The sequence below is a fragment of the Peromyscus leucopus genome, chromosome X, assembly GCF_004664715.2.
Source record: "Peromyscus leucopus breed LL Stock chromosome X, UCI_PerLeu_2.1, whole genome shotgun sequence".
NCBI lineage: Eukaryota > Metazoa > Chordata > Mammalia > Rodentia > Cricetidae > Peromyscus > Peromyscus leucopus.
This window is the reverse complement of record NC_051083.1, coordinates 16,160,635-16,185,277: the sequence shown is the minus strand read 5'-3', so window position 1 is coordinate 16,185,277 and position 24,643 is coordinate 16,160,635. Positions and strand designations below refer to the sequence as shown.

Sequence of the window (24,643 nt, the reverse complement as noted above, 5' to 3'; positions counted from 1 at the left end):
GGGGCTCAAGAGGTCCTGTTTTAGTTACGTTCCTATTTTTTTGTGATAAATACCATAACCAAAAGCAACTTGGGGAAGAAAGGGTTTATTTGAGCTTACAGTTGTAGTCCATCATGAACGGAAGTCAGGGCAGGAACTCAAGGCAGGAACCTGGAGGCAGGAACTAATGCAGAGGTCATGGAGGAGTGCTGTCCTGGCTTGTTCCTCTTGAATTGCTCAGCCTGTTTTCTTACATGCATGCCCCAGGATTACCTGCCCAAGGGGTGGCACTACCCACAATAGGCTGAACCCTCCCACATCAGCTATTAATCCAGAAAACGCCCACAGGCCAATGTTTTTTCTTTTGTACAGAAGTCAATATTTTATTTCTCTTATAATCAAATGTCACTGGGCATGGTGGCACACTTTAATTCCAGCACTTGAGAGGCAAGTGGATCTCTATGAGTTTGAGGCCAGCCTGGTCTACGGTGCAAGTTCCAGGCCAGCCAAGGCTACACAGGTTTTTCAAACCCTGTCTTAAAAAAAGAAGAATATATAATCAAATATCTACATTAAGGAACTATTCTTTGTTATTTTTGAAATTGTGATATAATTACACCATTTCCCCTTTCCTTTCTTCCCTCCAACCTATCCCAAATACCCCCTACCTTACCCTCTCTCAAATTCAAAAATGTTGTTGTTGTTGGGAGAATGGTGTTGGTGATGGCGCGTGCGTGTGTGTGTGTGTGTGTGTGTGTATTCCTAAATATATAAATACAATCTGCTGTATTTAGTATATATATATATATGTGTGTGTTTGTGTATATATATATATATGTTTGTGTGTATATATATATACTGTATTTATATATTTAGGACTATATTAGGATATATAAATATATAATATAATATAGGATACATATATGTAGGATAACCATTGGGGCTTCCCCTTTCCGTGTTAGGTTGTCTATTGGTGTTGGCATTTTTCTGTTCTTATTTAGGCAGCCATGTTGATGAGACTTCAGGAGTGTAGTTTCTCTGACATTCTAGGAGACACAATCTCCCAGAAGACTTGCTGGTCCTCTGGCTCTTACACTTTCTGTCCCCTTTTCTGCAATGAGCCCCGAGCCTTAGGTGCAGGCGTGGTGTCGTAGATGGACCAGTTGGGGCTGAGCACCCGCAGTCACTTGTGTTCTGCATTTGGATTGCTTTGGGTTGTCTCTGTTTTCTTCTGTTACCAGGAGATGTTTCTCTGGTGAGGGCTGTGACCTATACTTATCTGTGGGCATAAGAATAAAAATTTAGAATATAGCTAGGAGTTATGCTACCTTCAGGAAGTGGTAGTTGTAGTTTATCCTCTAAGATCTATGACTTGGATCCTTGGGTGTTTGGCTAGGTTTCCAGTGCCAGGCATGATTTTTCTCTTGTTGAGAGGGCCTGAAGTCCAATTAGAGAGCTGTTGGCCACTGGCGAGGTATGAATGGCCCTGTTGCACCTCTTAGGGTTATCATACTCCATTGGTTGTTGTGGTTCATAGACATCGTAGCTCGGTAGGACTGTTGGTTGCTTCCCTCCTTTGGAAACCTGCATGGTGCCTTCTGGTGCTGTGAAAACTAGTCCTCAGGGAGGAGGGTTTCAGGTCAGGTCCAGCTCAGGTCCTCTGGGTCCAGTGTCTGAAGTGCGTGGTGTCTTCAGCACCAGGGACCTCGGCTTTCACCTCTGGGAGGTGATGGAGGTCAGCAACAATAGCCTATAGTTTGGGGAGTCTCTTGCATAACCCTGACCAACATCTCAAAAGGGGACTTTTAATTGTTAAGTAGTCTGTGGGTCTTGGGGTGAGCATTGTCAGCACAAAGGGACATTTTTCATTTAAACTCTCTATGTATGTACACAGACAGACTTGCCTGGGTTAATATGTATTATTAACTAGATAGTTCACATTATGATTCCTTATGACTTTTCCAGACATCCTTAATGTTATTTTACTCTCCTCCATTATTTTTCTATATCTGTCTCCCTCCCCCATCTCTAATGAGAGCTCTTGCTTTCCCATTTCCCCATTCATATCACTTGTACTCTGTTGCTCCCCCAGACTCCCATACTCTCCCTTTACTTCCTGGCTTTGCCACTTACTCTGGGTTATATGCTCACATCTGAAGACTTGGAGCTAGGAACCACAAAGGAGAGGAAACATGCAGTGTCTGTCTTTCTGCATGTGGGTTACCTCACTCAATATGATCTTTTCTGGTTTCATGCATTTATCTGCAAAGATCTTTATTTCATTTTGTTTACAGCTGAATAGTATTCCGTAGTTTATATGTACCACATTTTTATTATCCATTAGTCAGTTGAAAGATTTACGTTGTGCCAGGTGGTGGAGGTGCACACCTTTAATCCCAGCACTCAGGAGGCAGAGGCAGGCAGAGCTCTGTGAGTTCAAGGCCAGCTTGGTCTACAGAGCTAGTTTTAGGACAGCCAGGAACACACAGAGAAAACCTGTCTTGAAAAACAATTTAAAAAGATATTTAAGTTGTTTCATTTCCTAGATACTGTGAATAGAGTAGCAATGAATATGACTGAACAAGTGTCTGTGAAGTAGGATGTTGAGTCCTTTGGGCATATGCCAATGAAGGGTATTATTTATATAGTATATTCATACCATATATTTATTTTTAGCTTTTTAAAAAATATATAATTTTTTTTTATTTTCTGTGCATTGGTATTTTTGCCTGCATGCATGTCTGTGTGAGGTGTCGGATCCTCTGGAACTGGAGTTCCAGGCAGGTGCAAGCTGCCATGTGGGTGCTGAGAATTGAACCATTCTTGCATCTCTGTTATAAAGCCAACTTGATCATGGTGGATAATCTTTTATTTGTATTTAGTTTGCAAGTATTTTTTAGCACATTTTTTATTGAAAAATTTTTTTATTCATTTTACATACCAACCGCAGATCCTCCTCTCATCTCTCCTCCTGCTCCCCCACCCCCACCCCCCACCCCCTCCTAACCCCCGCCAAACCCACTCCTCATCCCTTCCTCCAACAGGGTAAGCTCTCCCTTGGGGGGATAGCAAAGCCTGGTACATTCAGTTGAGGCAGGACCAAGCCCCACCCCCCTGCCTCAATGGTGAACAAGGTGTCCCACCATAGGTAGTGAGCTCCAGAGAGCCAGCTCATGCACAAGAGATAGATTTTGATCCCACTGCCAGGGGCCCCTCAGGCAGACCCAGCTACACAACTGTCTCCGGTATGCAGAGGGCCTAGTCCAGTCCCATGCAGGTTCCACAGCTGTGGGTCTAGAGTTCATGAGTTCTCACAAGCTTGGTTCAGTTGTCTCTGTAGGTTTCCCCATCATGATCTTGATCCCCGCTTTACTTACGTAGTCCCTCCTCCCTCTCTTTGACTGGACTCCAGGAGCTTGGTCTGGTGTTTGGCTGTGGATCTCTGCATCTGCTTCCATCAGTTAGTGGATGAAGGCTCTCTTGGTCCAATTGGAGCTGGCCTTTGCAAGTATTTTATTGAGGATTTTGTGTCTATGCTTCATTAAGGATATTGGCCTATAGTTTTCTTTTTCTGTTGTGTCTTTACCTTGTTTGAAGGAAAATGGCCTCCCACGGCAATAGCACTATTAGCAGGTGTGGCCTTATTTGAGTAGGTGTGGCCTTGTTGGAGGAAATGTATCACTGTAGAGGCAGGCTTTGAGGTCTTATACATGCTCAAGCCACACCCAATGTTTCAGTTCACTTCCTGTTGCCTGCAAATCAAGATGTAGGACTCTCAGCTGTTTTCCAGCACCATCTCTGTCTGCAGGCCACCATGTCCTGCCGTGGTGACAATGGACTGCACCTCTGAACTGTAAGCCAGCCCAATTGAATGTTTTCCTTAAGAAGAGCTGCCATGGCCATGGCGTCTTTTCACAGGAATAGAAATGCTAAGACAGTGTTCTGCCTAAAACGACTCCTGGGCCACCATCCCATGACAAATAAAGGGACTTGGGGCTGAAGAGACGGCCTCTTTGTCAGCTCTCTCCTCCACATTCCCTCCTGAATTTGTCACTCAGGCCTCTACTACCTCCAAAAGATTGTAAGCCCCGAGGCTCAGCAAAGCTCTTAACACCCCATTACCCTCCCAAGGTCCCCAAAGAAATGACTCCCCCCCCCCAGCTAAGGACCAAACCCAGGGCCTTGCGCTTGTTAGGCAAGCGCTCTACCACTGAGCTAAATCTCCAACCCCAAGAAATGACTTCTTACCTGTCATCAAACCCTACTTTTTTTTATTCTCAGTCCTTTTAGTAATGTCCATCATTGTCTTCCAGTCCATAATGTTCATGGGAACCTCAGCAAGGAATTATCCAGGGTCCCTAACGACTCACATGAGCCGGTCCATCAGGGACTGGTTACATTTGAACTTTCTCAGACAATAGTTATGCTGTGTCTCTGCTCCCATGGTACTCACACTGAAGCTCATCTGTCCTTGTGTCCCATAGCCTCCCTAGACAGACTGTGAAAGGATCCTTCAGATCTTGTTTAAAGGTCTTTCCCATGCCAGGCATGGGGGTACACACCGTTAATCCAGCATTTGGGGGGCAGAAGCAGCCAGATCTCTGTGAATTCAAGGCCAGCCTGGTTTAAATAACAAGTTTCAGGACAGCCAGTACAACATGGTGAGACTCTGTCTCAAAAGCAAACAAACAAAAACCTTTCTTAATTCAAGTAGTTCAGAGACAGAGTTGGGTTTCTTGTATCAGCCATTGTTAAGGCCTCTGCGTGCAAGCTGAATCAGGAATTTCCCTTCCTCTTTGTTGAAGGTCGCACCTGAAGGGTATCTTCTAATACTTGGACCTCAATTTTTCCCTCCACACAGTCCAGTTCCTCTCATGAGTTTCAAGATTTTTTTTAAAAAAAAAATTTATTTGTGGGGCTGGAGAGATGGCTGGGCTGGAGAGATGGCTCAGTGGTTAAGAGCACTGGCTGCTCTTCCAGAGGACCCAGGTTCAATTCCCAGCAACCACATGGTGGCTCACAACCATCTATAATGAGATTTGGTGTCCTCCTCTGGCATATATATGCCAGAACACTGTATACATAATAAATAAATAAATAAAATCTTTTTAAAAATGTGTGTGTGTGTGGCATTTTTTTTTTTTGTTTTTCAAGACAGGGTTTCTCTGTGTAGCTTTGCGCTTTCTGAATCGCTTTGGAGACCAGGCTGGCTTGAACTCACAGAGATCCACTGCCTCTGCTCCGAGTGCTGGGATTAAAGGTGTGCGCCACAGGCTTGAATGGCATTTTTTTTTACCCCAGTGTGTGTGCATGTGTGCATATGTGTGATATGTGATTGTGTGTGAGTGCATGTGGAGAGGATGTGCGTGTCACAGTGCATGCATGGAGGTCAGAAGAACAGCCTTCGGGTATTGATCCTCACTTTCCTACCTTATTTGAGATGAGATCTTGTCACCGCTTATTAGCCACGTGAAGTTGAGTTTCTGGAGATTTTCCTGGTGGGGACACACAGGGATTCCAAACTCGTGTGCTACTGTGCCCTATTTTTACGTGTGTCCTGAGGATGTGCACTTAGCTTGGCAGACTTGTGTGGCGAGTGCTTTTACCTGCTGAGCCTCTCTCCAGCCCAGGAGCCGGTTTTGGGTGCATTCTACTTTGTACTTTCCCTACACTTTCCCAGCTGTAAGAAATTACAAGATAACACCTCCATTTCATTATTCTTATTTCCACCTTTCTCCCAAATTAGAGACTAATGTGCAGGAAGGATGGCACCCACATAGCCCTTTCTCAGTATAATTCCTCCTTCCTCAGGCAAGTTTCCTCCAGGCAGCCGGCTCAGCTTCGGTTGCGTGCCTTGTCACCCACCACGGCTTTCTCACACTCCTGACCCATCTCTGTCACTCTCGCGGTTGTAGTATAGTCTTCATTCATCAGCATACTTATGTGGCAGGCCACATTGATCAGGGAGGCACACTATCTCATCCTCAGAGAAGAAAATGGTCACCCAAGACTCTCTGGATTCTCCACTCATCTCTGCTTGGTTACATTTGGTGCCCTTTCTGGAGAGATGTAAAAGAAATGTCTATTTACCCCAAATAGAGAAGGAGCTGACAGACGGAAGAAAGAGGGTCCAGTCCAGCTTGGTGAGTCGAGAGCATGGATGACTTATGGGCAGCTACACCACTAAACAGCCCCCCCCTGCACCAGTCAACATTTACCTCTCACATACATTAGCATTTCCACGAGTACTTGTAGCTGGGGCAGGAGGGAGAGAATAGGAATTGGAATCCCAGCGAAGGGCTTTAAGAACATCGTGTAGCCCTCCCTCTCCAAGAGGGGCTATTACCGCAGACCTAGTTATCTGTTGTATAGTTCTGTTTATTTCATTGAGCAAGATCTCCTGTGGTTTACCATAGCTGCTCTGCTTTATAATGGCGATGGTTATGCCAAGCTCAGTGGAAGCAGCTATATTACTTGCCCCTGTTCTAATCTTACTCATTTTCTATCATTTACTTGAGTAGCAGCCCTGTATACATAGATAGGATTTTGTTTTGTTTTGAGGCAAGGTCTCACTATGTAGCTAGCCCTGGCTGGCCTGGAACTTTCTATGTAGACCAGACTGGCTTAGAATCTATGATGCTCCTGCTTCTACCTTCCAAGTGCTAGGATTACAAAAGTGTCCCCACGGCTGGCTAGATAAGCTTATCTGTTGTTCAACACTGTCTCCCCAGGGCCTGGAACACGGTCTAGCACACAGTATGTGCTTAAGATAATGCTTCTCCGGTCAACAACTGAGTGGATGTGTAGTGAGGGCCGAAGGGACAGAGCAGAAGAAACTTGCCAGCTGCCGTGGTGGCTCACACCCGTAAGGTGGCAAAGGCAGGAGGATTGCCCTGAGTTTGAAGCCAATCTGACTAGAAGAAAAGAAAGGGTGGGAAACAAAAAGAAACAGCGGGAAGAAAGAGAAGAGGGAGAGAAAGGGAGGAGGGTGGGAAGGAGGAGGGCGCTAGCTGAACTTATTCTATTTTGGGAGCTGAGCTTCAATGAAGATCTAAAGAGAGAAAGTCCTGGATACTCCCAAGTGAGACCAGAGAAAGAGAGCTCTGGAGGGAGGTGATGATGTTTGCTCTGACTCTGGGATGTCTGCTACGATGAGGAGGTTCAGTGAGGCTGATGGGGCAGGGGAAGGAAGCATCACGAAGCAGCTAGAGAAATGGAATAGGTTGAAAAGTTGGAAGAGGGATGATGGATCATTGGCAAGGAGAAATCTGTCAAAGGCCTTGAATCTCAAAAGGATGACCCTGGATTTAATCTCCAAAGACACCAGACTCTAGCCCAGAGCTCCGAAAATGTCAGAGAACTCATACCCTAGACAAGCCCCCAGACGTAGGACCGCGACGAGAACGATGAGCTCATATGGAGACAGGAGTCATTTATTGGAGTAGCTTTAGATGGGGGCTATCTAGACACAAAAGTCTGCACATAAACCTGTCTTAGGTCCCCGTTTGCAGTATTGGTGACATGCCAAAGTTCTCAGTTCTTGGAGGTCTCTGGGATTTGCAGGAAATGAGGGCTATGATGACATCTTGTGGGACACAATGGAGGAAAGCCAGTGTCAATCATGAGGTGACATAGTTGGACACTTCAATGAGATTTCTGTCAGGATCTCGGAAGTAGATGGACATAATAGGCCCCTTTGCTCCTGTTCTGGAGACTGGGCCCTCTTCAATGGGGACATCAAAAGCCTGAATGAAGTGAGCAGACAAGACAAAAGTCACGTGTCCCAGATACGTGAGACCAAAACTTAATTCCTCAAGATTTCCATCTTGTTTCTTCCCTAGCCCATGCTCTAGGGTTTGAACTCAAGGACTTACACATGCTACAACCACAGGCAAAGTTGAATTCCTATAGTGTCTAGACTGCAAGCTTTCTGACCTCATCTCCTCTACTCAAGATGTATGGCCTCGGGCAGAATATGTAATTGCCTTGAACTTCCATTTCCTCAGTTTGTAAATTGACAGTGACAGTAATGTTAGTGAGCAAGAATTTAAGCACTGTACCTGGATCAAAGGATATATTCGTTGTTTTGTTCTCTGAACAGTACTGGGAATTGAACCCACAGCTTCCTGTGGGACCAGCCGGCATTCTACCACTGAGCTACATTCCCAGCCCTCTAACTATTGGCTTTAATTGCTTCTCTTTTCACCAAGATAAAATGTGTGGTTGTTTTGTTTTGTTTTTCGAGACAGGGTTTCTCTGTGTAACAGCCCAGGCTGTCCTGGAACTCACTCTGTAGACCAGGCTGGCCTTGAACTCACAGAGATCCTCCTGCTTCTGCCTCCTGAGTGCTGGGATTAAAGGTGTGCACCACCACACCTGGCATAAAATGAGTTTTTCTTATACTTGGTGGAAATCTTATTTCCTTTTTTTTTTTTTTTGGTTTTTTTTTCTCGAAACAGGTTTTCTCTGTGTAGCTTTGCACCTTTCCTGGAATTCACTCACTCACTCACTCGGTAGCCCAGGCTGGTCTGGAACTCACAGAGATCCACCTGGCTCTGCCTCCCTAGTGCTGGGACTAAAGGTGTGTGCCACCACACCAAGCTTCAGATAAAGGTTTTATAAGCATGATAGATTTTTGTTAGTTCTGGGGAATGAAAGCTGGAGCCTTGTGCATGCCGGGCAAGGACTCTGCCATTGATCTCCACCACCTAATATTCCCTTTTTTCCTCTCAGTACTCAGAGATGATTGTATTTTGTTATGCTTCTACTTGGAATTTTTTCTTCTCCTGTTTCTACATAACAAAGCATACCGATTTTATAAATATGATCAAGACAGGATCTCTCTGTATGCACTTGGCTGTCCTGGAACTCGATCTATAGTCCAGGCTGGCCTTGAACTCCCAGACCCGCCTCTGCCTCCCAAGCGCTGGGATTAAAACCGTGTGCCACCTCCACCTAGCTCTGACCATATTTTACTGTGTCTTTTCTTACTTAGACATTAACACGATAAAAGACTGAGTATGTCAGAACATTATTTACAAATATTCTTCTTTAAATTTTATAAAATTTACTGTATTAAAAGACTGGCAATAAAACTTTACATACCAGCATTAACCAGACCCAACTGTTTTTCTACTTCTAATTCTGTATTGGATTTTGTTTTGTTTTGGGTGGTGGATAAGTGTATAAAGTATATTCAGAACTGATTTCTGTGTAAAAATGTAATGGAAAGCTCCACCACGGTTCTGAATGCTTATTCTAACTGTATGGATGCTCATGGAGTTGTACTCTTCCCCTCTCAAATCAATTTGGGTCCATGAAAGCGACATCAGTCAAAGGGGAAGGCGGGATGTGGATGGGATGGGAGCTGTCCTGTCTGAGCTTTGAGGAAGACCTAGCTCTTGGGTCACACTTCTGCCTTGACAGTACCTACAGTAGGTTTCTTTTCTTTTTTCCCATGTATTTATCTTACATCCTGGCCAGTCTCCCCCACCCCATCCTGCCCTCCCAGTCCTTCTCCTGGATTCCCCCTCCTAACTCCCAATCTCCTCCTCTTCCTCTCCATCCAGGAGAAGGCAGGTCTCCCCTGAGTATCAACCAAACATGGCCTATCGAGTTGCAGTAAGACTGAGCACCCCCCAGGGGTTAAGGCTGGGCTTTCTTGCTAAGAATGGCACTGTACTCACCTTGAGACGGTTCATCACCTCCTCCAAAGGCGCTTCTGTGATCAGACAGACATCCAGAGAGCCCGGAATGGGGTGAGCGGCTTTGGGATCAAATTCCTTCCCACCTCGTGTAAGTTAAATTTTTGGTCTCCAAAACACAATGCCTTCCGATCCCCCTGTTTAGGAGAGAGAAAACAGCAGAGAACTAGGCCGCCAAGATGAGTCTGAACTTACCGCAAAAAGGAGAACAGGCCGCTACACAGTGGCCCTTGATCCATCTAGCAGACTGAGTTTTCAACAAATACGGTTGTGTCAGTCTGTGCGTGCACAGTACACACGCAAAAGAAGGCGTCAGATTCCTCGGGGCTGGAGTTCAGTGTGCTTGTGAAAGGCATGGCTTGTTATTTGGGTCCTAGGATCTGATCTCCATCCATTCTTCAGGATTGAGCAGCCAGTGCTTATAACCGCCAAGCCGTCTCTCCAGCCCAGCATTCTTTGTTTGTTTGTTTGTTTTGTTGTTTTTTGTTTTTTGAGACAGGATTTCTCTGTTTAGCTTTTGGAGCCTGTCCTGGAACTCACTCTGTTGACCAGGCTGGACTTGAACTCACAGAGATCCGCCTGCCTCTGCCTCCCAAGTGCTGGGATTAAAAGCGTGTGCCACCACTGCCTGGCCAGCCCAATATTTTTTAAATTGTTCTTAAAAAAATTTTTTTTTTGCCAGGTATAGTGGCACATACCTTTAATCCCAGCACTTTGGAGGCAGAGACCAGCAGATCTGTATGAATTCAGAGCCAACCTGGTCTACATAGTGAGTCCCAGGTCATCTAGGACTACATAGTAAGATCCTGTCTCAAAAATATTTTTACACTCACTTGTGTGGAGGTGGATGCTGTGTGCTATGTGCAGAAGCCAGAGGACAACTTTCAGGGTCCATCCTCTCCTTCCACGATGTGGGTTCCAGGGATGTGATTCAGGTAGGCAGGCTTGCTGGTGAGTACCCTTACCCGCCATCACCACCATTTTCTTCAGAAACAAAGTCTCATATGAGCTAGGCTGGCCTTGAACTCACTACATATCAGAGGCTGGCATTCAACTCCTGATCCTCTTGCCTCCAACTCCATGTGCTTAGATCACAGAAATACACCATCATGCCCAGCTTCTTCTTTCTGTGTTTTGTTTGTTTGTTTGGTTTTTGGTTTTTCAAGGAAGGATTTCTCTGTGTAGCTTTGCACTTTTCCTGGATCTCGCTCTGTAGACCAGGCTGGCCTCGAACTCACAAAGATCCACCTGCCTCTGCCTCCCAAGTGCTGGGATTAAAGGTGTGTGCCACCACCGCCCGGCTCTTTCTGTGTTTTATTTCATTTATTTATTTAATATAATGTGTGCGTATGTCTGGGTGTATGTATGTATGTATGTGCACACGTGTGTGCAGTGCTCACAAAGGCCAGAAGAAAGTGTCGATCAAGTACTTCCTGGAACTGGAGTGACAGGCAGATGTGTGTCCCCAGTATGAGACCTGGAATTGGAACCCGGGTCCTCTGGAAGACTAGCAAGCCCTCTAACTGCCGTACCAACTCTCCCAGATTCCTTTTTTGGAGACAGCATCTCACAATGTAGCCTAGGCTGGCCTCAAACTCTCAAACTCATTTTGGGCCTTGTGCTCCTGAGCGCTGGTCTTGCAAGTGTGCATCACCATGCTTGTTTCAGACAGCTGCTGGGGGGGGGGGGGCAGCCGTGTGTGTTTCTTGTTAGAATGTTCATATCATTGTCCAATGCTTAAAACCCACCCAGGCGCAGACGGCGATGTGTCCAGCCCGTATATCTTCCTCCTTCCCTCCCAACCTCCCTCCTTCCCTCCTTCCCTTCCTCTTTTCCTTCCTTCCTTCCTTGCTTCCTTCCTTTCTTCCTCCCTCCCTCCCTCCTTCTCCGTTCCTTCCTGTCTCTGTCTCTTTCCTTCCTTTGGGATTTCACTGTGTTGTTTAGAGTAGCCTGAAACTCCTGGACTCAAGTGATCCTGCCTCAGTCTACTGCATATCTTTCCCCACCCTTTTATTTTTATTTTTTCCTCATGAGAACTCAGATTTCTGTACAGCCAATGGTGTGTTCCCAAGCTTTCTTAAAAAAAAAAATTACACCTCAAGCCAGGAGTGGTGACATGCGTATAATCCCAGCATTTAGGACGTTGAGTCCCGAGGATAGAAAGTTTGACTTCATCTTGCATTCCCCAGAAAGACCCTCGCTCCAAAACAAAACAGAATCAAAAGGAACCAAACAAACAAATCCCACTTCTTCTGTTTCCCAAATTCCTGGTTAAGAGGCCATTGTGTAAGAGAAGCCTCCTAGGCCGTGCCCAGCAGGGAGGGAGTGCTGGTGGGGTTTCCAGGAATCTCCCTGCCCCACTGAGCGGCACTGTGTGCCTATTCATTTCCTCCTAATGACACATTCATCTGGCTGCTTGTTCAACTGAGAGAAAAAGACAAGTGTCTCCTTTAATCCCGAGGTAGTTCTCGCCTCTGCCCTCCAAACAGTCTGTAACTGATGCATAGTCTTCCGTTTTTAGATGTATTTATTTTTATTTCGCGCGCGCGCGCACGCGCGCGCGTGTTTGTGTGTGTGTGTGTGTGTGTGTGTGTGTGTGTGTGTGTGTTTTATCTACATGTATGTGTGTATGTGTACCACACGCATGCTTCACACCCATGGAGATCAGAAGACGATGTTGGGTTCCCTGCAACTGGAGTTACTTTAGGATTGTGAGTCACCATGTGGGAGCTAGAAACTGAACTCAGGACCTCTGCAAGAGCAGCCAGTGCTCTTAACCTGAGCCATGGCTCTAGCCATCTACCTCTATTTCTTGATTTACCGCCTTCCTGTATTCTGTCCTCTCTCTGTCAAGACAGAGGAGAGTTAGCTGAACATTATTACTAACCCCCCCCCAGTACTATTCTATCTTAATTGTAGTTCCTCTGTTCACTTCTTTATTAGTTTTAAATAACTGGTTCCATATGTTTTTTGTTTTGTTTTGTTTGTTTGATTCTTTTTGGTTTTTTTCGAGACAGGGTTTCTCTGTGTAACTTTGAGCCTTTCCTGAAACTTGCCTTTTGACCAGGCTGGCCTCGAACTCACAGAGATCCGCCTGCCTCTGCCTCCCAAGTGCTGGGATTAAAGGCATGGGCCACCACCACACGGCTCCATATGTATTTTTTAGCATGCTAGGGAATAACGCTTACTTTTTTTTATAGCTAACCCTTGTTACCTTCTTTATACCTCTTACTTCTGGCATTTCTTTATGATTTCATGATCTCTTTCTTCATCCCTATAATTGAGATTACATCGCACTTTTATAGCCGAAGGACACTTTGGCCCAGTGTACAGTTCTGTAAAAGCTGTTTGATCAAAGCCTTTTAAATGTCTGCTTCCAGGCTGCCGGTGTTCCCAGTGGTGCAGCACTCGCCTAGCACGCATGACACCGGATTCCATTTCCAAGACTGTTACGATTGCCTTTAATCCCAGCACTCAAGAGGCAGAGGCAGGCGGATCTCTGTGAGTTCAAGGCCAGCCTGGGCTACAGAGCGAATTCCAGGACAGTCAGGGCTGTTACATGGAGAAACTCTGTTTTGAAACACCAAAAAGAAAGAAAGAAAGATAAATTCATTGCTCATTATCTTCCCTGAATCTGGTGTTGCTGCTAAAAACTCTGCTGTTGGGGCTGGAGAGAGGCTCTGTGGTTAAGAACACTGGCTGCTCTTGCAGAGGACCTGGGTTCAGTTCTGGCACCCACATGGTGCCTCACAACCATCTGTAACTCCAGTTCTGGGGGATCCAATGACTTTTTCTGACCTCTGTGGGCAGTACACTTTCAATGTGCAAAACACTTACATACATAAAATATGAAATCTTTTTAACGGGATATGGTGGGGCACACCTTTAATCCCAGCACTTGGGAGGCAGAGGCAGGTGGATCTCTGTGAATCTGAGGCCAGCCTGGTCTACTGAGTGAGTTCTAGGACAGCCAGAGCTACATAGTGAGATCTGGTCTGAATCCCCCTCCACCACTATATATATATATATATAGTGTTAATTTGTTTTCTTTTTATTGTATATGTTACATTGTGTGTGTGTGTGTAGGTCAGCTGCTCTGTGCTAGCCTACTCCCCCTTATTTCACGGACCTTTGAGCTAGGCTGGCAGTCAGCCAGCCGCAGCGGACCTCCCAACTCCACACATGCCCCACAGCACTGGCATCACAAGCAGGGATGTAACCATGCTGGGCTTTCTTTTTATGTGTGTGCTGGCGATTTGAGCTCAGTCTTCATGCCTATTCAGCCAGTGCTCTTAGCTGCTGAGCTGTGCTGCCCAGCCCCGTGTTGGTCATCCTTTTGTTAGTAATACAGCCACCATGCATTCTCGAAGCTCAGAGTTTTTCTTGACCTTAGATGTCCTAAAAGTTCACTTCAGCATGTCTACGCACAGGGAATGGATGATATTTATCACTGATCCATGCAAAGCCTATCTTGTTTTGCGTGTCTGTTCTCTTTTTTTCCTATTCTCTCCATCCCTAGACCCACCTTAGATAGCACGATCATTTTTCTTCTCATTGAATCATTGCTCGGGTCTTTATTCAGATAGACTGCCTCTATTTGCTCTTTATGGAATAAAACAAATGTTGATAGCGCATGCCCCAAGCCGTCATGCGTTTTGCGTGCCTCTTCTTGGTGTAAAAGGTCTGCTGTTGTTTTTCTGGGGTATTGTAAGTGGCGTCATGCTGTAGTGTCTTGTTGTTTGTTTTCAATTTTTTCCTCAGTGTGATCTTCTTAGGACCTGAAGCACATGCAGCCTGCTCTTGCATAGTGTCCCCTTTAGATTTTAAATTTTCACAGTCTGCCACTTCATGACCCTTTGAATTGATGTACTCATTTTCAGAGAAGTTTAACATTCACAGCAAAACTGAGAAGGTACAGATTTCCCACGCCCGCCCGCCTGCCCGCCCGCCCAGGTTTACGAAGTTCCCACAATCAGCATCCCAGCAGTGGATACATATGTTGCTGCTCCTGGAACTACATTTGATACAGCATCCACTACCCCATTGTTCCTGCCACAGTTCAGTCGGGGGTGGTGGACACTGTGGACTCCGACATGGCACACGATAATGTCGAGGTCCTCAAATGCCTCAGGGTTCTGGTCGTGCCTCTCACCCTTCAATGCCTGGCAGCCAAGGTCATTGTATTGTCTTCAGAATGTTGTCTTTTCTTGAACATTATATTGAGGCACGCAATACGCAGCTTTTTACATTGCCTCTTTCACTTAGTGATATATGTGTGTGTGTGTGTGTGTGTGTGTGTGTGTGTGTTATATAGTGATTCTCTCTCTTACCTCCCTCATCTCTCTTTGCCCCTCTCTTTCCTGTCCCTGCATGAAGTAGCATAACAAATATTTTATTTAAAATAAAACAACAACCTGGGCAGTGGCGCATGTCTTTAATCCCAGCACTCGGGAAGCAGAGGCAGACAGATCTCTGTGAGTTCGAGGCCAGCCTGGGCTTCAGAGCGAGATCCAGGGCAGCCAGGGCTACACAGATAAACCCTGTCTCAAAAAAAAGAAAACAACCCAAAGCAACAGAACAGGTCATGTACACTGTTAGAGTGACAGTGGCTACGCCCGTGAAACCTCCTCGAGGCTTCATTTCTCTCTCTCACTGTAACCCGTGATCTGGACACAGCAGACATTATCTCTTGTCTGCTGCAGGACATCTTCATAAGGCTTTTTTTAAAAAACTTTCTCTACATTTACTACTTATGAAGTTATTCCATATTCTCAAGATAGCGTTGGATCTGGACTGGAGAGATGGCTCAGAGGTTAAGAGGCCCTGAGTTCAATTCCCAGCAACCACATGGTGGCTCACAACCACTTGAAATGACAACAACTGGTGCCCTCATCTGGCCTGCAGGGACACATGCAGACAGAACACTGTATATGTAATAAATAAATCTTTAAAAAAAAAGAAAAAAAAAAGATAGTGTTGGATCTGTGGAAACCTCCGTTTTCCTTCCAAGCTTACTTCATTTTTCTCTAGGTATATTGGGTTTTTTCTTGGGAACCACTCCATCTCAACCTCCATGTATTCCTGTTCTCAACCAGCGTCATGTCTCTTTGGGGTCAGGGGTTGGGGGGGGGCAGAGGAAGACATCAGGTATCTTACCCCATTGTTCCCACTTTATTTTATTTATTTTTAAAATGATGGATGGATGGATGGACGGATGGACAGACAGACAGACAGATTTTGTGTGTGTGTGTGTGTGTGTGTGTGTGTGTGTGTGTGTGTGTGTGTGATGGCACATGTGTGGAGGTCAAAAGTCAGCTCTTGGGACTTGGTTTTCTCTTTTCACCATGCGGACATGCGGACATGTCCCAGAAATCTAACTCAGGACCTCAGACTTGGCAACACATACTTTTATCTGCTGAGCCTCTTGCCAGCCTTTAATGACGCAGTCTCTTTGTTTATTGTGGTGCTGGGAATGAAACCTAGACCACTCTGCGCGCCGGATAAGCACTCTGCTCCTGAGCTGACCTCCAGCCCCTCGGAGCACACATTTTTCCAGGCCTTTGTGCCTAACAAGGCTTTGTTCTACACTTACCTTTGATTTGCGGTTCAGCTGGGCACAGAATTTTAGGTTGCATTTTTCCCCCAGAATTATTTTTCAATTAATTACATTTGTGTTTAGACAATTTCCATTTCACAATGCATACCAGCCACTCACCCCCCACCTCCCTGTCACCCCTTCGGCCCCTCCTCCTCTTTACAAAGCTCTCCCTCACTTTCATGACTACTTTGTTTAGTGACCCACTAAGATTAACCAGGGTGTCTCTATAATCATGGGTTTAGAGCTATCCATTTGGAGCCTGGTGGGCTCAGCAGTGGGTACACAATTAAAGACAATCGTCCCTTCCCCCCAGAGTCTATCAGTAGTTCAGAGGTAGCAGGTAGGGCCCCATGAGTCCCTCCCCCTTCCTCGACTTCCTGTTGATAGGGCTGGGCTGGTATGGGCCCAGGTGACTACAGTTGGGAGTTAATAATTGCAATAGTTGTTCCATAGCCCGTCGCCCTATCTTCTGGCTCTCACATATTTCCATCCCCTTTTTCACAGTGTCCCCGAGCCCTAGAGGGGGTGGCTGGAATATCTTGTGTAGGGCCGGGCCCACAACCGTTGCTATTCTCTGCCTCTTAGGCAGCCTGAGTGTCTGTATTCATCGCCTTTCTTTGTAGGGAGAGGCTTCTCTGATTAAGGCTGGGAACAGCTTTTGTTCTGGGCGTAGGGACCACATGGAGCGATGCTGAGGCCGAACCGGAGGCGGGGCGGGCGTGCTTTCCCAGAGTCTTAAAAGTAGAGTCCTATTGTTTTCTGGCCTCTGGTGTGACTCAAGAATTCTGACATTTGCATGTTTCTTTTTCTTTTGTAGATGAACCACTTTTTAATCTTTTGGCAAAGTCTTAAGACGGACTTTTCGGTGTGATGTTTTGCAATTCCCACAGGGCGTATCTGAGTGTCCCTGTGCTGAGTACACAGCTAACTTTTTGTATATAAAGGCTGCAAAATTTGCTTGCACTTTTGTTGAGACCAGAGACCTTGAACTAACAAGACCTCTTGCTTTATTTCTTTCAAAGTTCCCTCCTTCTGTTTTCTTTACTCTCTCCAAATGTCTCCCTGTTCGTAGTTTGGAATTTCTTCCATTGATCCTTTTACTTTTTCTCTCATACCCCCCCATGTTTGGGGTTTTAAAGTTATACTCTGTTGTACCTTTTTAAAATTGTTTTGGCAGGGCTTAGGATTGGTATCTGGGTTTAACGCATGCTCGGCAAAACTCATCACTGAGCTGTACCTTCGGCCATAAGTTACATTTAAAGTATTATTATTTTAAGATAGTATCTCACCAGGACAGCCAGGGCTACCCAGAGAAACTGTGTCTCAAAAAAACAAAACAAAACAAAAAACCAACCAACCAAGCAACCAACCAACAAACGGTATTTCATGTATCCTAGGCTGGTCCCAAACAAACTTGCTAAGTAGCTGGCTGAGGACGCTCTTAGACTTTCGTTGTCCTGCATCCATCTCTCCAGTTGGGACTTCTATGTGCAGAACCATACTTGCTTTATGTGCTGCTGGGGACTGCTTTATGTGCTTTGGGTGTAGAAGGCAGGCATTCTATTGACTGCGCTCCATCCCCTGCCACAGAACGTTATCAACTTCTAATGAAGGAAGCTGGGGAGATGGTTCAGTTAGTGAAATGCTTGCTAGACAGGCTTCAGGGCCTGAGTTCAGCTCCCCGGTGTCCATGTCAGAAAGTCAGAGTCTCAGTGCTGGGGAGGCTGAAACAGGAGTCTCCCCAGGGCTTGGTAGTTCTTCAGTCTAGCTAAATAAGACTTCTGGCCTCTGTCTGCATGCGCGTGCATGTACAATCACACACACACACACACACACACACACACACACACACACATTCACACTTACTTTAACGCACTTGAAGTTTTGAATATGGGGACATGATTACCTTGAAAGTAGTGACTTCCAATCCCAGGATCTTAGAATAGAACATGGTGGTGTCTTCGATGTTCTTTACCGTCATCACAATGTGGTCAAGTCTTTGGATAAGACACTGGGAAGGGATCTGACTGCTGTTCCTCCATAGCTAAAATGTAAAAAAACAAACAAACAAACAAAACAGATTTAAAAAACCCACCCAAACTCAGATAAAGCCAAAATGCCACCAAACACTTCCCGATTCCTTCTGCTCCTCTCCCATCACCTCTCCAACCACTGGTACCCTCCTCACCCCCATTTCAAGGGGAAACTCCTGCAAGAAACTCTCTGTAAAGTCCATTGCTCCTGCATGGTTCATACAAGAGGCCACGTGACATCTTCCCTGTTTTCTTCCTCTGTCTCCTACTGGAAAGGCAACAGTGAAGACTAGGGAAGTTGAAATTAACACCAGCATGCTCTTATTTTCCCAGAGTTGCAATTTCTTTTTCTTTTCTTTTCTTTTTTTTTTTCCAGAGCTAAGGACCGAACCCAGGGCCTTGTGCTTGCTAGGCAAGCGCTCTACCACTGAACCAAGACCCCCCTAGCTCCCCCCCCCACCAAGCTGCAGCCATAATTGTGAGGGCAGGGCAAGGAGGAACTTGGGGTGGGTAGGACTGAGGACTGAGTGGTGGCCCACTGCTCTCTGTATCTGTGGTTCCAGGGAACCTGATGTCTTCTTTTGTCCTCCACAAGTGATGCACAGACATTCGTACAGACAAAACACCCATGCACGCTTCACAGAAAAGGAGGAGCATCTGAGATGAAATATAAGTTTCTGAAGCCAGGTGTGAGGTTGTACACCTGTAACCGCAGCACTTGGGAAGCTGAGGCAGGAGAATTGCAAGTTCAAGGTCAACTAGGCACTGTCCTGAGACCTTGTCTCAAAAACAAAACAGAACAACAGAAAGACCGGCGGGACGGCTCAGCAGGTAAGGGTACTTGCTGGACCCGGGTTCAGTCTCCAGCACCCACATGGTGGCTCACAACTGTCTGTAACAGCCTTTCTGGCCTCCACGATCACTTCACACACGTGGTACAGGCAAAACCCTCATATACGTAAAAACAAGTGAATAGTTTTTAAAGAAAAAGTTCTGGGCATATGTGTTTACAGAGCCAATTCTGATACCTAGTAAGGAAACTGCCTCAAAAACCAAAACCAGCCAGGCAGTGGTGGCACACGCCTTTAATCCCAGCACTCAAGCGGATCTCTGAGTTCTAAGCCAGCCTGGGCTACAAAATGAGTTCCAGGACAGCCAGGGCTACACAGAGAAACCCTGTCTTGAAAAACCAAAATACATAAATAAATAAATAAATAAATAAAGAAATAAATAAATAAATAAATAAATAAATAAATAAATAAATAAATAAAGCAAGCTTCTTTTAATATTGGGTTTAAAGGGCTGTAGAGATGGCTCAGTGGTTAAGACCACTGACTGCTCTTCCAAAGTGCCCAGGTTCAATTCTCAGCACCTACAAGGCAGCTCACAGCTGTCTGTAACTCCAATTCTAGGGGATCTCACACCCTCACACAGACATGCATGCAGGCAAAACACCAATGCACATAAAATAAATATTTTTTTTAAAAAAAAATTGTGTTCAAAAGAAGAAAACCTAACATAAGAATGGGCAGAGAATCTAGACATGTGGCCAAAGAAGACATACACATTCCAGTGAGAATATTTAAAAACAACTAACAAGAACAAAAAGCCCCACTGAGGAGAAAGCTGTATGGTTTATTTTTATTTTTCCAGTCCTATTTGGGGCTGGAGAGGTGAGGTCAGTCTGCTCTCCAAGGGCTCACAAAGGCTTGTAACCCCAACTCCAGGGGATTTGGTGCCCTCTTCTGGCCTCCACGGGCACCTGTACTAACAGATGCATAAAAAAACCAAGAAGTCCTATTGAACCTTTTAATGTCTGTAGAATCTGTTTTATTCCTGATATCACTGATTTGTGTTTTTTTTTCTAATTTCTAGGGTGTAAACAGAAATTACTAGTATTTTCGGGATCTGTTTGAAGAACCAGCCTCGAGCATTGCCGATCTTTTCGGGTGTCTGCTTCCTGTTTCCCCTGTCTCTTACCTTTTCCCTCCTTCTGTTCTTTTACGGCTGGAGAAAAGCTGTGTCTCTCAGCTCCTTAGTATGGGAGCTGTGGTCACCGGCTTTGTTCCGCTTTTCTAGTCGATTCTGTTTCCCGCTCACCACTGCTTCAGTCGCAACCCCAATGCTGACAGCCAAGAACATAAGCTCACCCCTTCCTCTGAGTGGTCAGTGCCCTGGACACCACACCTTCCCTCCTTTGGTCTGTTCCAGACTCCTCTTGGCTTTGTTTGTTTGTTTGTTTTTGTTTGTTTGTTTTTCAAGACAGGCTTTCTCTGTGTATCCCTGGCTGTCCTGGATCTCACTCTGTAGCCCAGGCTGGCCTCGAACTCACAGAGATCCGCCTGGCTCTGCCTCCCAAGTGCTAGGATTAAAGACATGCGCTGCCACCACCTGGCTCAGACTCCTCTTTAAGGTTCCTTCAGGCTCTCAGGGCCTTAGAATATTCTGACAGGCTTCAAGGTCAAGGATCCCCCAGCCTTCCTCACACTGCTCTATCATGCCAGCCTCAGGGGCATCCACTAGGAGCCACCTTTGGGTATCTCCCCAAGTCTGAGGCTGAACGGAGTCCCGGCTGAACCACCCTGAGAGAGCAGCCAGCCCTTAGCCTAGGCCCTCCCAAATATACCACACAGGACTGGCCTCTACAGGCCTAAGCAGAACCTCTGCTGCCCTCCGGTTATCTTTGAGGGAAGAGGCCCAGTGAAGGGGGTAAAGGGATGGTAAAGCCGTAAAGATGTTCCTGAGAAGGGAAGCGAGTCGGCAGACCCGGCTGGGGTACCCCCAGCCTGGCTAACACCCATGCCCAAACCCTCCAGCCCCCTCCCCAACTCACCTGATTCTCAGACGTTGGACCCCACATCCTGACTAGTAGATTGGAGGGCACACAGAGCTACAGGGCAGGTAGGTTGGGGCTGGGATTGGCTCTGTGCCTAGAGATCAAGGGGCAGGAATGGGAGGTGCGGGCTGAGGACATTGGGTGGGGACAGAGGCAGGAGGTGCAAGGCACGCAGCTTCTAATTCATTCAACCATGCTAATCACCATCGAGGACAATAAACGCAACCGTTCACCTAACCCGACACAGCGATGCAGCATACAAGGCCTTTGTGCCCAGAAGAGGGAAGTGCTTAAGCCGTACTGACTTTCCTGTTGATATCCCACAACTTAAACAATAAAGTCAGCAATATCTAAACACTGCCAGAGCGTCAGGAGCTCAAGGTCATCCTTGGCTACTTAGTGATACTGAGTCAGCCCTAGGTTTTATGAGACCCCGTCTCAAAAGCAAAACAAACACGAAAATAAATCAAGTGTAAAGATTTTCAAGACAAGATCTTACTATGTAGTCCTGCCGGCCTGGGACTTGCTAAGTCAACTAGGCTGGTCTCCAACTCACAAAGATCCACCTGCCTCTGCCTCCTGAGTGCTGAAAAAATATTTTTAGATTTAGTTTATGAGTATGATACATGTCTGTATGTACACCACATGTGTGCCGGGTGCTCATGCAGGTCAGAAGAGGCTGTCAGACCCCCAGAACTGGAGTTCTAAACGGCTGTGAGCCACCATGTGGGTGCTGGAAACTGAACCCAGGTCCTCTAGGTGAGTAGTCAAGTGCACTTACCACTGAGCCATCTCTCCAGCTCCTGAAAAAAACTTTTTTTCAGCTTTAGGGACTTCATTTTCCTACCCCTTTGCTCAGAACCACTCAGTGAGGACTCCAACCCACTCGGTGGCCTGTGCTGTGGGACCACTGACCAGTCCTCAGGCTGGCTGAGCACTCCAGTCTCCAGTAGGATGGGTAGAGAGGGCACCTGCACCCTCAGACCAGTCTGCCCCCTCTGGCTGAGCAGCAGTCCATTCTCCCTGAAATTCTTCCTTGGTCCTTCTCAGCAGCACCCTGCTCCTCCTTCTCGAGCTCCTCTGGGTCACTGTAGGTCAGGGATAACCTCCCATGGGTGCTCACGCATGCGGAGTACTCGCCGGCCAGCATCCACATCAGCACCACCAATGAGCTCCCTCGTTGCAGAGGAGAGTCTGTCACACAGCGCAATGGTGGGCAAGTGTAAGACGCCTCTGTGAGGGGCGGGTGGTCAGCTCGGGGATCAGTCACCACTAGAAACCGAGGCCCCCTGATGGCCGCTTGGATCTGGTTAGTGAAGGTCTCAGGCATGAAGCGGGCAGCAACTGGAGTGGTTCCTTCATCTGCAGAACATCAAGGGCGGGCTCTGGACATTGTGTGAGTGTGCCTGTGATGATGATGGGAATCAAGGACAACGCCATTAAACAACAACAAAAAGAACAATGCCATCATAAATTTAATTAAAAAAAAAAAAAAGAACGCCATAGGAGCCTGTTCCTGGGCACTGTGGAAAAGGCAAAAAAAAAAAAAAAAAAAAAAAAAAAAGAGACAGACAGAGAGAGAGAGAAACAAAGAAAAAGGAGAAAAGTAAATGTCTATGTATATTTCTTGTCCATTGCTTTTTTTAAAGATTTATTTATTTATTTATTTGTTATGTATGCAGAAGAGGGCACCAGATCTTGTTACAGATGGTTGTGAGCCACCATGTGGTTGCTGGGAATTGAACTCAGAACCCCTAGGAAGAGCAGCCAGTGCTCTTAACCTCTGAGCCATCTCTCCAGCCCTAATTTAAAGATTTATTTATGTATTTATTTATTTATTATGTATACAGTGTTCTGCCTACATGCCAGAAGAGGGCGCCAGATCTCATTACAGATGGTTGTAAGCCACCATGTGGTTGCTGGGACTTGAACTCAGGACCTTGAGAAGAGCAGCCAGTGCTCTTAACTGCTGAGCCATCTCTCCAGCCCTATTTATTTATTACGCATACAGTGTTCTTCCTGCATGTATCCATGCAGGCCAGAAGAGGGCGCCAGATCTCATTACTGATGGTTGTGAGCCACCATGTGGTTGCTGGGAATTGAACTCAGAACCCCTAGGAAGAGCAGCCAGTGCTCTTAACCTCTGAGCCATCTCTCCAGCCCTAATTTAAAGATTTATTTATGTATTTATTCATTTATTCATTTATTTATTATGTATACAGCATGTATGCTTGCAGGCCAGAAGAGGGCGCCAGATCTCATTACAGATGGTTGTGAGCCACCATGTGGTTGCTGGGAATTGGACTCAGGACCTCTGGAAGAACAGGCTCTTGACCTCTGAGCCATCTCTCTAGACCATCCTTGTCCATTTCTTTTTTGAAGTTTTAAATTTTTGTTTTAATGTGTGTACATGTATGTATGGACATGTGTTCACATACATGTAGAGGCCAGAGGCCAACCTCAGTAGTTACCTCCAGCAATGCTTCTCATGTCTGGAGCTCCCCAATGACCGGACTGGTGAGTGATCGTCCTTTCTGCTCTCCCCCGTCACTGGGATTACGATAGCAGCATTTAACATGTGTTCCGGGGATAGAACTCAGGGCCTCATGCTGGCAAGACGGACGAGTTACTGCGCTGACTGAGCACCTCCCCAGCCCCTTTGCCCATTTCTATGTTGCTTATTTAATTTTTTGGTGTTGAGTTTCTGGAATTCTCTATCTACTCTGGATATAAATTCCTCACCAGGTATGATTTGCAAATATTTTCTTCCATTCTGAGTTACCTTTCTATTAGAGAGTATATTTCTACCCTATAAAAAGTAAAAGTACTTGCTTTTTCTCTTCTTTCTTTCTTTCTTTTTTTTTTTTTTTTTTTTTTTTTTTTTTTTTTTTTTTTTTTGAGGTAGTGTTTCTCTACATTACTCTGTCCTGGAACTTGCTCTGTAGCCCAGGATGGCCTTGAACTCAGAGATCCACCTGCCTCTGCCTCCCGAGTGATGGGATTAAAGGTGTGCCCCACCGCTGCCGGCACCATTTCTTTTTAAAAAAATTATTTATTGCCACATGGCGGCGCACACCTTTAGTGCCAGCACTCGGGAGGCAGAGGCAGGAGGATCTCTGAGCTCCAGGCCAGACTGGTCTGCAGAGCGAGATCCAGGGCAGCCAAGGCTATATATGTATACACATTTGTATCAGAGTGTGTCTGATGAGGGGCACACATGCCATGGTGACTGTGGGGAGGTCAGAGGACAGCTCTGGGGAGCCAATTCTCTTCTTCTACCTTTACGTGGGTTCTGGGGATGGAACCCGGATCATCAGGCTTGCCCAGCCGGCACTTTACCAGCTGAGCCATTTTGGCCTGGAAGAAAGACCTTTAAGCTGTGGGCTGCAGTCTCACGACTTGGTAGATAGAGAGGTGGAAGATCACATGTTCAGCTAGAGACATTTTGAGGCCAGCCTGAGCTACAGAAGACCCCATCTCGGGCACACAGAGT

At 46.1% G+C, this 24,643-nt stretch overlaps 1 protein-coding gene across 1 annotated transcript; it reads right to left on the bottom strand.

The window, feature by feature from the left end:
• Positions 1-7,391: 7,391 nt before the first annotated feature.
• Glod5 (glyoxalase domain containing 5) lies at positions 7,392-21,270 on the bottom strand. The gene is given in 5 exon segments (XM_028881323.2): positions 7,392-7,724; positions 9,666-9,769; positions 9,772-9,820; positions 18,188-18,325; positions 21,148-21,270. Coding segments are annotated over 5 exon segments (444 nt in total). The 5' UTR covers positions 21,175-21,270; the 3' UTR covers positions 7,392-7,598.
• Between the last annotated feature and the right edge of the window lie 3,373 nt (positions 21,271-24,643).